Raw genomic sequence first — 14496 nt, forward strand, 5'->3', positions numbered from 1 at the left:
AGCCACATCTGCTAGAATACTGTGGGCACTGGTCCAGGGACTTCTCCTCAGTCCCCCTAGCTTGTACTGAATAGAGCCCTCCTTGGGGAGCTGCTTTGGGCCTGTTACTCTAAGCATCTCTCTGAGTCCATTCCTCAGGCTAACTGATTCTGCGGTCTTTTCTGCAGGACCCACAGTATTCCTGGCAGCTCCCTCAGAGGTGAAGTGTTGCCTCCACACCTCGAGGTACCCTCCCATGGCCACTCCTGCTCTGTCTCTTGGTGAGCCAGGGCCTGAGCCCTGGGAACTTTCTTTGAGAATGTAGACCTTATCCGACTCTTGTTGAATTCCTGCCTCATTCCCTTCCCCCTATCTGCCTGTGATATGCACAGCTTTCCTTGGGGCTGGAGGGGGCAGAATCTTTGTTAGTAGCTGCCTCTTTCCCTACTCCCTTGCGGCTTCATTTTATAAACTCTGTGGTCTGGCCCTTCCAAGGCTGGCCTTCCCAGAGTTCAAACCAGAACCGTCTAGCACCCCTACCAAGCTCCAATCAAAATGCTTTTAGCATTGAGGATATATACTTTTTTCTGTGTTCTAAAACATTTAATCTGAAATCCTTGGCTAGTTAATTTCTTCTTGAAGATCCACCTCCCTTTCCAAAACTTCCAACACACTGCCATAGGCATGTGTATCTCGTGTTGACTGCCATAGGCATGTGTATCTCGTGTTGACTGCTGAGTCACAAGAGTGACAAGGAAAACTCTTCTTGGTGCCACTTTTGCTGAGTCGGCTCAGCTAAAGTCAGTCAGTAGTCCAACTCTCCATTAAAGAAAAAAATCGCCATGTCAGTGAGTGGGCATGAAAAGTAAGGAGTGTTAGTGGCTGTCTTTGAAATCTACCATATGAACGGAAGAGAACAACATAGGAAATTACTTCTAATATAAGTAATATATACTATATATCCTTTTTTGTTTTGTTTTGTTTGTTTTTCAAGAGAGGGTTTCTCTGTAGCTTTGGAGCCTATCCTGGAACTAGATCTTGTAGACCAAGCTGATCTCAAACTCACAGAGATCCGCCTGCCTCTGCCTCCCAAGTGCTGGATTAAAGGCGTGCGCCACCACCACCCGGCCTATATATCTATATATCTATATACAGTATATATTCATTTTATCAGTTCTATTTCTTTAGAGAAAGCTGATTGACGCATTTTAATTAATATTTGTGGATCGTGTGAGATAAAGGTCCAGCTTAACTGCTCGTGACTGTCCCTTGGCACCAATCCCACTTACTGAAGAGGCTATTTCTTCCCCAAGTTAAGGACCTTGGAAATCTTGTCCAAAAGTTAATTGATAACAGAGAAGCACCCGAAATCTGTTTCCCTGATGGGATGACTACATTGGCAGAGCTTAGACATGTCACTGTCTTGGCTGTCTGTAGTCTATAGAAGGCAACATCCAACAGAAGACTTGACTAGCAAATCATGGACCATATCTGTTCCTAGCTCAGCTGTGAGGTGGGCATCTCTGCACATGTTCCTGGAGTAGCAATGTACCGGTAGTTCTCGGAGCCAAGGGGGCACAACTATGAAGAACGCTTGACCAGACTGCTGAAACCTGTATCTAATCAGAGATGCGAATGGAGAAGTGGCAGCCATATTCGCTTCTCCTTCCACTGTGGCAAGCCCCCACATCCTTGCTGAATCAACTTTTAGGGTGTTTAAAGGAAGGTGACAATTTTCCTCCTTCATGTTCTTAATTTTCCTCCCTTTGAAGCCAGTCGTTAAAGACTAGGACATTCAAAAGCAACTGCTTATACAGACAAAAATTAGAATGTCGCCACACACACCCAAGGGAAAGGAATCTACCACACAGTCACACACGCAGAGGTGTAACAGTCACAGTTCCGTGAAGTACGTGGTGTGCACTAGGAATGACAAGGGGCTGCTAGCGCCTCATGGCTGCAGTGTGTCCCTTCTATTTCCGAATTCTCATCTCTGTTACTGTAACAAGCACCATGACCACAAGCAGCTTTGGGAAGACAGGATTTATTTCATTCTACAGGTCACAGTCTGCCACCCAGGGCAGTCAAGCCAGAAGTGAAGGCAGGAACTGGAAGCAGAAAACACAAAGGAATGAGCTTGCTTCCCTGGCTGTTCAACTACCTTTCTTACACAGTCCAGGCCCATATACCTAGGAACAGCACCATCCGCAGTGTCCTGGGTCCTCCTACATTAGTTAAAAACAAAGAAAGTACTCCTGTAGACATGCCCACAGGCCAGTCCAATGGAGACAATTCTTCACTCACTTGAGAATCCTTCTTTCCAGCTATGACATGTTGACTATCAAGATTAGTCACCCCACACCTGTGTGTTGGCTAGTCTTATGTCAACTTGACACACAAGTTAGAGTTATCCAAAAGGAGAGGACCTCGTTTTAAAAAAAATGCTTCCATAATATCTGACTATAAGGCATTTTTTACATTAGGGATGGATGGAATGGCCCAGCCCATTGTAAGTGGTGCCATCCCTAGGCTGGTTGTCCTGGGTTCTATGAGAAAGCAAACTAAGCAAGCCATGGAAAGCAAATCAGTCAGTAGCACCCCTCCATGGGCTCTGCATCAGCTCCTGCAGCTGATCCTCCTGCATCAGGTCCCTACCCTGCTTGAGTCCCTATCCTGGCTTCCTTTGATGAAGAACTGTGATATGGAAGTGTAAGCTGGATAAACTTTTTCCTTCACAAGTTGCTTTGGTCATGGTGTTTCATCACAGCAACAGTAACCCTAACTAGGACAGCCAGGCATTTACCCTGAAACAGTGAATGGGCCATGTTAAGCCAGCAACAGCTACATAATTTCATATTTCTTTTATAGTATGAATAATAAAAAAACCCAGAGACAGATATTGGGGTTCAACCCGAAAACCAGAAAAACAAAGCAGCCAAACCACTAGCGAAGTCTTACCTCTACAAAGACTGGACAACCACGGACTAAGCAGACTCAGCAGACTCAGTCAACTGAAACAGCCAGAGCCTCTCTCCTCCCATTTTATATTCCTCCTAGTGCTGGGATTAAAGGTGTGTGACTCCCTAATACTGGGATTAAAGGTGTGAGCCACTATCACCTGGATCTGTTTCTGCATTGATCTTGTGTAGCCCAGGGTGGCCTTAAACTCAAAAAGATCCATCTGCCTCTGTATCCCAAATCCTGGGATTAAAGGTGTGTGTCGCCATTACCCGACCTCTAGTGGTTTAGATTTGCCCTTCTGATATTCAGGCAAGCTTTATTTATTAAAACATAGAATAACTATCACTATATTCTTGCATGAGTTTCTTGTGCTTGATTTAATCTTTTGTTTTTTTGGTATCACTACCAAGAGAGAGATAGACGGTGCCTTGTACACATCTTTCTAGACCCTAGATCCTAGATGTGAGGAGGTTTTTGTATGTGTATGCTATGACACCTGAGCAGCAAACATCGCTTGGCCACATGCTGCTTGGAACACCCTCCTGTCATTAAGTGACATATGGCTAAGTGAGGAACGTTTACAGATTCAAGAAAGAATGACAAACCAGTAGAAAGTGCATGAAAGAACTGAGCAGACGCTGTTGGGTAGCAAATCAAGTAAGACCTATAAATATCTCAACTTTCTGTCTACGGGCACTGCCTGGATCAAGGCGATGAAACCTATGTGAAATTATGATCTCTAACATAACAAATCAGTGAACTGAACTTCATCAAAGCCAAAAACTTCTGCTTTACCAAATACACTATTTTTTTTAATTTATTTATCTTTGGGACTGGAGAGATGAATCGGTGGATAAGAGCACAGGTTGCTCTTCTAGATTCAGTTCTCAGAACCCACATGACAGCTCACAACCATCTGTAACTCCAGTCCCAGGGGATCTAACCCTTGGCCTTCTCTGGCACTGCATGCAGGTGGTACACAGGCATACGTGGAGGCAAAACACTCACATACATAAAATAAAAATAAAGGTTTAAAAAGTTTGAGATTCACGTATCTTCATTTTATGTGATTAGGTTATATGTATGTATGCATATACATGCATCACATGTCTGCGGTGCCATGGAGGTCAGAAGACAAAGTAAATCTCCTGGAGCTGGAGTTATAGGTGGTTGGGAATTGAGCATGGATCCTAGGAATTGAGTCCAGGTCTTCTGCAAGAATAGCAGGTGTTATTAACCACTGGGCCATCTCTCCCGCTTCCCGCAAAGACAGTAACTCTTAAGAGAATGGCAAGAAAAAGTACAGGTAACATTTACAAATCATATTTCTGATCAATTATATTTCTGTGTCTAAATATTCAATGAGCTCTGATATATAACTAGCCTGGAAACAAACCACTTTTAAAAACAGCAAACATTTTCATATAAAAGCAGCAAATAATGAGAAGACAAAATGTTCACATGCGTTTACCTGTGCAAATGCACAAGAATATCCACCATCTGGGGATAAGTCTAACAGTATTCAAGAGCGTGACACACAAGCTATGAAAGGTGACTGACAGATAAACCTTAAAATGGAGCAATATTGCAATATTCAATGCCTGTGGGTTGAAAGGAAGTCGGCTTTCCCAAATTGGTAGTAGACTAATTATTTAAATCAGCATCCCAGGATATCAAAAGTGTCTGGAAACTGACAGAAATGAGTCTGAAATGTGAACAGAGATGTAACTTGGAGAGAATTGCTGTCACTTTTGAAGAGCAAGTTAGGAGGGTTTATATTTCTGGATGTGAAGCAAAAGTTCAACCATGGTGGATCAGTATAACACTGGACAGTGAGACAAAGCTCAAAAACAGTCCATTCCACACAGATGCTCTGTTTTCAGCCAAGGTAGAAATAGAAAGCACTGCAGAAAAAAAATTATCTCTTCCCAAATGGTTATAGAGAAAAAGAAGTTAAGCTTGACCCTTCTCTACTTCACAGCTACTACCTGCGCCCTGGGTCTACATGTAAAAGAAAACAATGACATCGTTGTCATTGACAAAGGCAGTAAATTTCTTTGTGATATCGAGACAGAAAAATACTTCTTTGAATGGGAATAAAAATGGCACTAGCCCAAAGGAAAGTGGTTCAGCGCATAAGAATGCTGCGTTAAAGTAACACCCCGTTGTCTCCACAGTCCTAAGACACTGTAAGAGGGTGAGCTGGAGCCGTGGCGTGCGGCAGGAGGTTGAGACAGAAGGACTGTTCGAGCCCAAGAGTTTGAGGGCAGCCTAGGCAGCAGAGCGAGATTCTGTCTCAGAAAGAGTGAAGCTAAGATGTTGAATGGGAGAAGGTCATTGTGACCTCAGTGGCCAAGTGTGTTTTCCAGAGATGGCGTCCACAGTCTCTCCCACCCCACACTTCTTGCTTTGCCCTGTCAAGAGGTAGGGAGAATGCCCTTTGCTCAGGCTCTGTTCCCTCAGAATCGCTTCACAACTCTCTTTGGAGAAGCCACTGCTCTGTATAAGACTGTCACACAGGAAAGGCCATGGGTGAGTGTACCAGCTAACAGGTTCAGCTGAACTGCCAGCCAACCCCTGAAGCTTCCCCAACCAGTACCTTCAGATGGCTGACAACCCAATCAAGAGTCACAAAAACGCCTTTTAAAGGCTCCTGGCTTCTCCAAACAGGAATGAGATAAAAGTTGCCATTTCAAAGCTGGGTGTGGTGACATATACCTTGCTTTCATCCCACCACTCAGGAAGCAGAAACAGGTGGATCTCTGAGTTAAGGCTAGCCTGGTCTACAAAGCTAATTCCAGGACAGCCAGGGCTACACGAAGAAACCCTGTCTCCAAAATCAAAACAAAAACAGAAACCCAAGAGTTGCTACCTCATGTCTCACATTTTGAGGTAAATTGTTACACTGCCCTAGCAAACACAACTGACCAAGGACGCACCAAATTTATTTAAAAAAACAAAACAAACAAACAAACCTCCCTACAGATCAATAAGGAAAACTACAGGAGCTAGAGCAAAAGATTTGAAACCCAAATGGCCAGTTTTAAAAAGTATGATCAGCATCATGGGCAGTTAGGGAATAGCCAATTAATACCATAATGGAATTCCAGTACAAGCTAAATAAAATGTAAAACTCGTCAGTGCTGTCTGCCCACTTTGAAGACTTATATGCATAGCAATTTCATTCCTATTCAGCAGAAAACAATTGCTCGTGCTTGAGAGTGGGAGATTTTATAACGATCATCATCATCAGTCTGGCCTTGATTTTTGGCAAGGATGGCGGGGACTGGGAGGTGGGGAGCGTGGGAACAATGTGAACAGATTAAATAAAAACAGGAGAAGTTGGGATCGTCATTGTCATTCGGATTTATTTTGAAATAGGAAAATTCTAGCAAAAGAGCCACAAAGAGAAAGGAAGTCTGTGCGAGAGCGTTTGCCAAAACAGAAAGTGAGGTGTCACCTGATAAAAAAGACTTATGAATGAGCTCAGAGCAAAAGCATTTGGTGGGGAAACCAAAGCGAAAGTCAGTCCTCCAAGGTCGGAGGGCGTGGGGAGGCAGTTACCCTAAGGTATCAGGCTCCATTCACGCTATAGAAAGAGTGAGAGACTTCTGCAGGGAGCTCGCTAAAACTTAACATACAGCTGTTTTCACCTTATATTCGTTGCCACTTTGCCCATTGATGGAAAGAAAATGCAGGAAAACACCACTACCCGGTTTTGTCCGCTGCCCGGCGCCACAACGCGCACAGAGAACAGTGCAGTCACCTGCGCTCCTCGCCCGCCCGCAGGGGCCCTCGAAGGGGAGCTTGGTGGCGGCTACTTTGGAACTATCTTGGCTCAGGCTGCGCAAAGCGGGCTCTCTCTTTACCGGGGCCACGGATTCTGCCGGGACGGACTGGAAGGGACGGAGAGGGGCGAGGGCCGGGCTGAGGCTACCATGACCCTCCTCCCCCCGGGCCCCGCCCCGCCCCGCGCCGCCTCAGCCCCGCCCCCGGATCGCTGCCCGGTCCGCGCCCCGTCGGCGCCTCGGCGCGCGCTCTCACTCCCAGCCCAGAGCTGCGGCCGCGCAGGTCCCACCCGCGCCCAGGGGCCGGAGATGCAGCCGGGCGCCGCACTGAGCCTGCGCCTTTGGCTCTGCCTCGGACTCCTTCACGGTGAGCTCCCTGGCCTCAACCCAAGCCCAGGCCTCTTTTAATCGCCCGGGGGCCGCCGCGCTCCAGGGGCCAGTGGTGAGACCGCACCGACGGGGCGGGAGGAGGGACGGACAACTTGGGAGCCTGGGTGTGCTGACGCTCGCTGGAGCCCGGAGAGCCAGGAGGAGTCCTGGGGCAGAGATCCCGGACCGCGGGGAGCAGGAAAGAACGGGCCGGGACTGCAGCCGGGTCACTGACAGGGTGGCGGGCTGTAACCAAATCCCAGTCTTAGATCTACGGTCCGGGGTGAACTGCATCCTTAGCCTGGCTCCTTCGGGTCCTTACTCGCTCCCCAGGGAGTCCTGGGCGCACGCCTCTGGGTCCCGATCCTCTAGCGTGAATCATTTCCCCATCGATCCCCGCCCGACCCCGCACTTGGGTGCGCACTTCCCGACGCCTTGCGTCTGCTCTGGAGGTCGGTCCCCCGAGGTCCCCCAGAGGGCGCTCCCAACGGGCGTCTACCTTCTCCCGGGCTGAGATTGAGAACTCGGGACACCCAACCCCCGCACCCAACTCCCAGCACCCGACACTAGCGCTATCCCAGGTGATCCGAGGTGCAAGGTGAAACCTAAGGCGAATTCTTGAGTCCGCAACTCTGGACCGATCCAAGTCGCGGTGAAAGGCCTGGGCTCTTGGAATTTGAGGGGATCTCCGGGTCAGAAAGGAAAGGAGACTTGAACCGTGAAGCAGAGGCTGCAAAGTGGGAGACTTGGACAGGTTCAAGTTTGCGCTGAGAGCTTGGCTCTGCAGTCCTGAAGAGTGGCAGAGTGGTTGCGAGGAGGGGCCAGGAAGGAAGCGCTGGGGATAAGGCATGAGATGAGGGGGCATCCGCCCAGGATCCTCTGTCCCTGGAAATCCAGGGTGGCTGGATCATCACAGAGCTCCTGATGCTTGATGGAGGAGTGAGAGGCCTTGGAGAGAGAAACCTGTATGTTTGTATACTGTAAAAATTGACTTTGCATGTTTCGTCGTTACCCCCACAGAGTGTGAGATCTCTTATATGTGGGGGAAAACGTGTAACCTCCCAAGGTTCTCAGGCGTGGGGCAGGATGGGAACTAACCAATGCCAGTTTTGCTCTCAGAGCCTTGCTCTCAGCTCCCACTCTGTCCCGTCGGAGAGACAAGCCGAAGGGGATGTGGGTGAGCCTGTGTATAGACGATGCAAGAAGGCTGACCCTTTGGCTGTTTCTTGCTCCCCTGCACCCAACCCTGAACCAGGCTCTTCACCTATGTTCAGGATGTGTTTGTGAAGTGACTGAGTGTGTGGGAGAGGTAAATGGGGCTCTGGCTGGACAACCTGGGTGAGGAATGAGACTTCCCTGTGCCCGGGAGACCTCCCACATTTAGCCAAGTACGGTATCTGAGGCTCTAGGAAGTTAGGTTGGCAGGAATGTAAGCTGTGCAAATTCTTCCCTCCCCGCTGCTGGAATCCTGGGGTAAGAGGCCTGAAAGGAGAGGGGCGTCTTGACAGACAGGTGCTTTGTGAGGATGTGAGGACCAGTTGAGGTCAGTAGGAACTGGGGAGGTGGGACTGACCATGTGGGCTGTGAAGGGAAGGAGATGGCTCAATAGGATGTCCTAGAATGGATGGGAGTGTAGGGAGGGGACTACCAGTGGAAAGAGATCAAGCTTCCCTCAGCCCTGTGCCTAGTTCCACCCTCTGCTGGGTCGGAGAGGACCCAGGAGCTCCCAGCCTGGTGGAGGATGCTACTGCAGGAACATGAACCCCCAAGTGCAGAGAGCGGGGTATACAGCTCAGTGGTAGAGAATAGAAAGAAAATCCCCTAAGAACAGGCAAGCCAGAGTGGGAGACCTGTGTGAAGCCTGAGAACCCTACAATGAAGTCCTCGAAGGCAGGAGACTTGTGCTTTTGTCTTAGCTGTGCCTTGAAGTCCTCAAGTTGTAGCCTGAGCCCTCCTTTCCACACCCAGCACTAATGTTTCTTCATGCTTTGTGGGCAGACAGGTAGACAAAGAGGGGCTTCTTGGACTTGGGCTGGACTTGGATGCTCAGTGTCCTGATCCAGTCCCTTAAGTCTGATCCCAGCAGCGTCCTTGTAGAAAGAGCAAGTGGCAGCTTCAAGAAACATCATCTCAGGACTAGCCTACAAGGATGCTAGCTAGGAACCAGGAGACTTCTGGGCATCTGTTCTGGCTTCACCTAAGGATGCTCTTTATTTCCATGGCCTGTATCAAACATGGCCGCCCATCTCTGATATCCCTGCTGTTAGGTGTGGCCCAGGTCCAGGACAGTGAGGTCTGCAAGTGGCTGTGGCCTTCTGGGCCTAGCTCAGAGCTCTGGAGGCCGAGATACAAGTGTCTCTCAGAACCAGTGTAGCAAAAAGGACCCTGATCCCTCATGAGAGCCAGGTCTGGGATGGCGTTGTGGACAGTCTGACAAGCTCCCCAGTGTCTCAGGGAAGAAGACTGTAGCTCTGCACAGCCACAGACATACATCACCTGCTCAGCCTGGCAGGAAGGACAGGGGCATGACCCCATCCTGCAGGGGCTTTCCAAGTGCCAGACTGGTAGGAACTCTTATGTGGCACTGGGTATCCACAGCGTGGGGCTGAAAGTGCTCAGAGACCCAGTTGTCGTCTGTGGGCTGCACAAGAAGGCAAGGTCACGTCCATCTAGGGCAGTAGTGCTCAACCTTCCTAAGGCTGTGGCCTTTTCATACAGTTCCTCATGTTGTGGTGACCCCCAGCCATAAAATTATTTTCGTTGCTACTTCATAATGGTAATGTTACTACTGTTTTGAATCGTAATGTGAATATCTGATATGCAGATGGTCTTTGGCAACCCTGTGAAAGAGTCATTGGACCCTCTAAGGGGTCATGACCCACATGTTGAGCACAACTCATCTAGGAGCTTCTAGGAGGGATCTGCAGAGCACCCAGAAAGGGAATTCTGAGCAGAGTGAGGAGCCTCTCAAATGAGGCCCAGAGATAGAAATGCCCAGTTGAAGACAAGTGAACGTAAGCTGAGGCTAGCCAGAGCTTGGGATGGCTAGACAGGGAGTGACAGAAGAGATGGCAGGAGCCAGCAGCCACAGGTGACTGTCCAGGTGAGCCAGAGCCTACCAGTAAATGGGACATTAGTAAGTGGGAAGAGGGGAGGTGATGCTCCAGGACGCCGGCTTGAGCAAACAGGTGGATAGTAAGGTCATCCGTCTGAGGAGGAAGAGGCCTGGAGAAACATGGTCTCCAGATGGAGGCATCCAGATGACTTTCTGGAAGATGCCAGTTCATGCAGCCAGGTCAGATAAGGAAGGAAAGTTGGGAGAACCTGAGTGCAACGCCAGGGAGGAAAGAAAGAAAGTCCTCTGTGTCTAGCAGCTCGGTGTTTTCCTCTACCGGTTAGGTGTCTCTCCACCACGCCTGACTTGCACCCCCACAGCTTCTGGGAAGCTTCTAGAGAGATGTGTCCAAAGACAATCCTGCACTCCATCGGGACATCTCTGATAGAGAAGCAGCCGGCATGTCCCCGCCAGAGCCAGGGATTGCTGAGTTTTGGTCCTTTTCAGACACTGGCTTCCTCTGGGATCTCAGTTTTCCGGTCACACTGCGGGGACACGTCTGGGAGCAGGAAGGTGCAGGCACTATGCTGGAGGCAGCTCAGAGGCTCAGGGCTCCTGCCCTGCCCTGCCGGGCGGTGTTAGTAGCAGTCACACCCGCTGCCCTTGCTCCTCAGCTCAGCTGCCACCCTGTCCCTGATGGCCAGGCCTAGGCAGGCGCAGGTCCTGGTGGCAAGTGGGGGAGCCCCCTGCCACGTGGCCGGCAAGGTCAGCAGGGGTTCATGGGAAAGGACTTGTCGGCCACAAGAGAGGACATCCTGCCTGCATTTCCCTCTTCCTGAGGCAGGAGCTGGTGGCCCCGATTTAGCAGTGCTGAGGGGCCACCTCTGAGCCAGCTGGATTGTGTGATAAAGTGACTTGTCTTGCCAGCCACTAAGCAGAGACCTGGCCCCAGGGTGTCCAGGGCAACTGGCTGGCACAGCTGGCAACACCATAGCCACCCAGTGCCCAGAGCTCAGCAGGTGCTAGAGTCCCCTCCGTCTTCTCCTGCACCCCACAGAATATAGAGGCAGCCTGTACTCCCAACCTCATCCCTGACTCTTGAGTTCCAGCACCTTCCAGATGTTTGCCATAGTGCTTCTCCAAGGGACATCTTTGAAACACAGATCTGAATCTCCCAGAAGCCCCCAAACATAAGCACAAGCTCCTGCTAGTGGAGCAGATCTTTCCTTCTGGATTCCAAGGGCACCCTGACCTAAGAGGCACCCCGCCTTCACACACCTAGTCCCACAGGTCCCAGCTTGCACCCACCTAAGCCCTCAGGCACCCAGACTACACCCATTGCATCCCTAACTCAATACTGACCCTTTCCTGCTCCACTCAGGCTCCTGGAGGGCTGCTGGAAGCTCCAGGAAGAAGTTAGTTCCACTGCAGAGGTCCACCAGGGGGAATGGGCTCACTCCCATTCTCTGTGTGCCCAGGAGTACAGATTCCAAGCTTCCAGCTCGGGCTTAGAAAGAGTCTGGACTACCAGCTTCAAAACTTTCATAGCTTCTCCCAAGTGGTGGTTCATCTGTATTTTAAGCCACATGCCAAGTATACATGAGTATTCCCAAACACACACACACAGGGTCTAGGAGTAAGCTATACATATCACCTCAGTATAAAATGATTCATCAAATCACTTGACATAAGAGTGTATGGAGAATTTACCCTTGTGATGTAGGCATTACTGCTCTCATTTTGGAAATCTGGAAATTAAAGCCAGGAGGGTGAAATGGCTCACTAAATGCCACTAGATACCAGGGGTGAATTGGTTACAAGAAAGTGACATGTGTCTGACCCCAGATGACATTGAGACCCAAGAGAGGGCATATAGGACAACATTGGAGGTCCGACCCCTCAAATATTTTCATGTTGATGTCCCCATCCTGCCCCCAAACAGGGCTGGGCATTATATTTCCCATAGGTCTAGCTCTGGCCTGAGGTGCACACCTCAGCACATGGCATCTCCCCTTTACCAGGTTCCACCTCCCTCCCCTCTGCATGTGCACATATAATACATAGTGTCCCCCAAAGCCAGCCACAGGTTAATCATTCAAAAAGTATATTTTATCTCACAGGAACACGGTGAGGCTGCCACAGCAAAGATAATTGAAAACCTCAGTTTTGAACTAGAAAATTGTCAGGTGTGAGAAACCAACTTTTCCACGAAGCCTCAAACAAGTGTGGGGGTCTTCTGAAGGGAGTCTGGCGGGGTCGGGGAACATTGGGCTAATACACAGGAGTAGAGGAAGAGATTGTCACACAAAGATGATACAGGGAAGACAGCATCTCCAGGGCTGGGGAGGGACAGTGTGGATGACCAGGAAGTCAAGAGCATCCATACTGCACCCAAGCAGGAGGCAGGCACAAGACAGTTTCATCAGGAAAGAGAGTTGCGTTCTAGAAAGATCCTCTGGCCACTGGGCAGATGAGAATATGCTGGTCCAGGACTGATAGCCTGTGCTAGTCCAGACAATTTAGCGGACAGAAGGAGGGATGGAGAAGGTCAGCCCCGTGAGGCATCTAAACTCTGAGTGCAAAATTCAATGCCGGCATGATAAGGAGAGGAAGGATCGGGACCTAGTGTTCCTGTCACATTATCTTTGATGTCCTCCTCCTGGGCGAGCAAGCTCCTACTCAGTCTACAGAGCCTGTTTCAGCTCTAAGAACAGGCATGGTATGGAGACTCGTTAGCTGTGGGAGATGGGTGGTTACTGACAACTGGTGGAATAACCGCCATCAGACCGCCAACCTAAGCAGAGGATGCGCAGTAATAGCAGGAGAAAGCTGGTACTCATTCATAAACTGCAGAAGTGCAGGTAATACTGACATCTGTGAAAGGTGGCATAAGCCTGTCCCCAAAGGCGATCTATTACTAGCTGTGAAATTTCAGGCAAGTGCCTCAATTTCCCCTCTGTACCATGGTATTGACCGTACCTAGCTGGCACGGGGAGCGTATAACTGGGAATAGGGAGTGTGAGCAGTGTGTTGCCGCGCTGGTGCACAAAAAGTGCTAAATACGCATTTGCTTTTATTGTTGTAACAGGATGTATTGGTATAAGCAGAATTTGGGGGTCAGCGCGTGTGAACATATTTTATTGCTGCTGCGTGAGCCGCTGCTTCTCTACATCCTTGCCAACCCCAGGAAGTGCGTGCTTTCGGTTCTTATTCATCAGATGAGTGGGCGCTCATGTGTTCCCAGGTTCCTGTGTGTTCTGCTGATGTTAGACGTGGCCTGGGTCGGAAAGCTGAGGGTCCCATCAGGACAGAAATGCAGGAGAGCTTTTGGGAGGAGGGTCTGGGAACACAAAACAGGGTTGAAGTACCCAAGGTATGCCATTGTAAGCAGGGCTATAAGTAAGTAAACAAGTCTGTATCCAGTAAGCAGGGCGGGAGCCTGGGCCTTTTTATATGGCCTCATCGCCCACATCATAATCTCTCATCTCTCTCCCTCTCTCTCTCTCTCTCTCTCTCTCTCTCTCTCTCTCTCTCTCTCTCTCTCTCTTCCATCTACCTGGTTTTCAGTTACCATGTAGGTCTGTAACTTCCCATTAGGTTGACAAACTGCAGATGAGCTCTCAAAAACACCCTCCCTGGCCCCCATCAAACAAGGCTGCCCCAAGCCTCCTCCCTGCCTGTTCAGACACAACATAGAATGATTGGCAGACACAGAAGCCATAAGCTGAGCACTCAGCAGGCAGATGGTAGCAATGGGTCAGTCACTATTTATTCTAAACTTGTAGTGGTTTCTGGGTATGTATTGCCGTATTTGTGGTCTATCACTCACGGTAATCTTAAGAGGAATTCACATCCCACAGGGGGACGATATGGGAGCTTAGAGAGAGGAACTGAAATCTGGTCCAGGCCGTTGTGGTGACGAACCGGCCAGCTCCAAGCATACCCAGGGCAGCACCCTCTAGCCCTGGAAACTCCAGCCCTATAGGTGGGAAACGAGATCCCGATGGCCACTTGAGCCTTGAGCTCAGAAGGCAAGGGGTGTCAGCCAGCTCAGGAGGACTCCAGAATAGAACACTCCTGCCATCTCCCTGCCAGGTGTCTGCCGAGCCAGGGGGAGCACAGGGGCAGCCCTGAGAATAATGCCCTAGAACCTGAGCTCCGCCCAGCCAGCTATGTCCCATTATATCCCACCATAGCTTGTCTGTAGGCAACAGCCTGGCTGTCTCTGTCCTCCTGGGCGTAGCCACGTAAGAGAGCGCATGTCACTCTTGACACGACAAGCCTGTTTTCTGAGTCAGCTCAGGGGCAGAGACCCCGGTATCGTTCCACGACCATCATACTGGA

At 49.7% G+C, this 14496-nt stretch overlaps 1 protein-coding gene across 2 annotated transcripts in view; it reads left to right on the plus strand.

The window, feature by feature from the left end:
- The first annotated feature begins 7000 nt into the window (after positions 1–7000).
- Flt4 (fms related receptor tyrosine kinase 4) overlaps positions 7001–14496 on the plus strand; it is a 42185-nt gene continuing 34689 nt past the window's right edge. For both annotated transcript variants that reach the window (XM_057776133.1, XM_057776134.1), the window contains exon 1: positions 7001–7095. In XM_057776133.1, coding sequence (XP_057632116.1) covers positions 7038–7095 — 58 coding nt within the window. In that variant the 5' untranslated portion in view covers positions 7001–7037. The remainder of the gene's footprint in view (positions 7096–14496) is intronic.

Source organism: Chionomys nivalis, chromosome 7 (assembly GCF_950005125.1).
Source record: "Chionomys nivalis chromosome 7, mChiNiv1.1, whole genome shotgun sequence".
Classification (NCBI taxonomy): Eukaryota; Metazoa; Chordata; class Mammalia; order Rodentia; family Cricetidae; genus Chionomys; species Chionomys nivalis.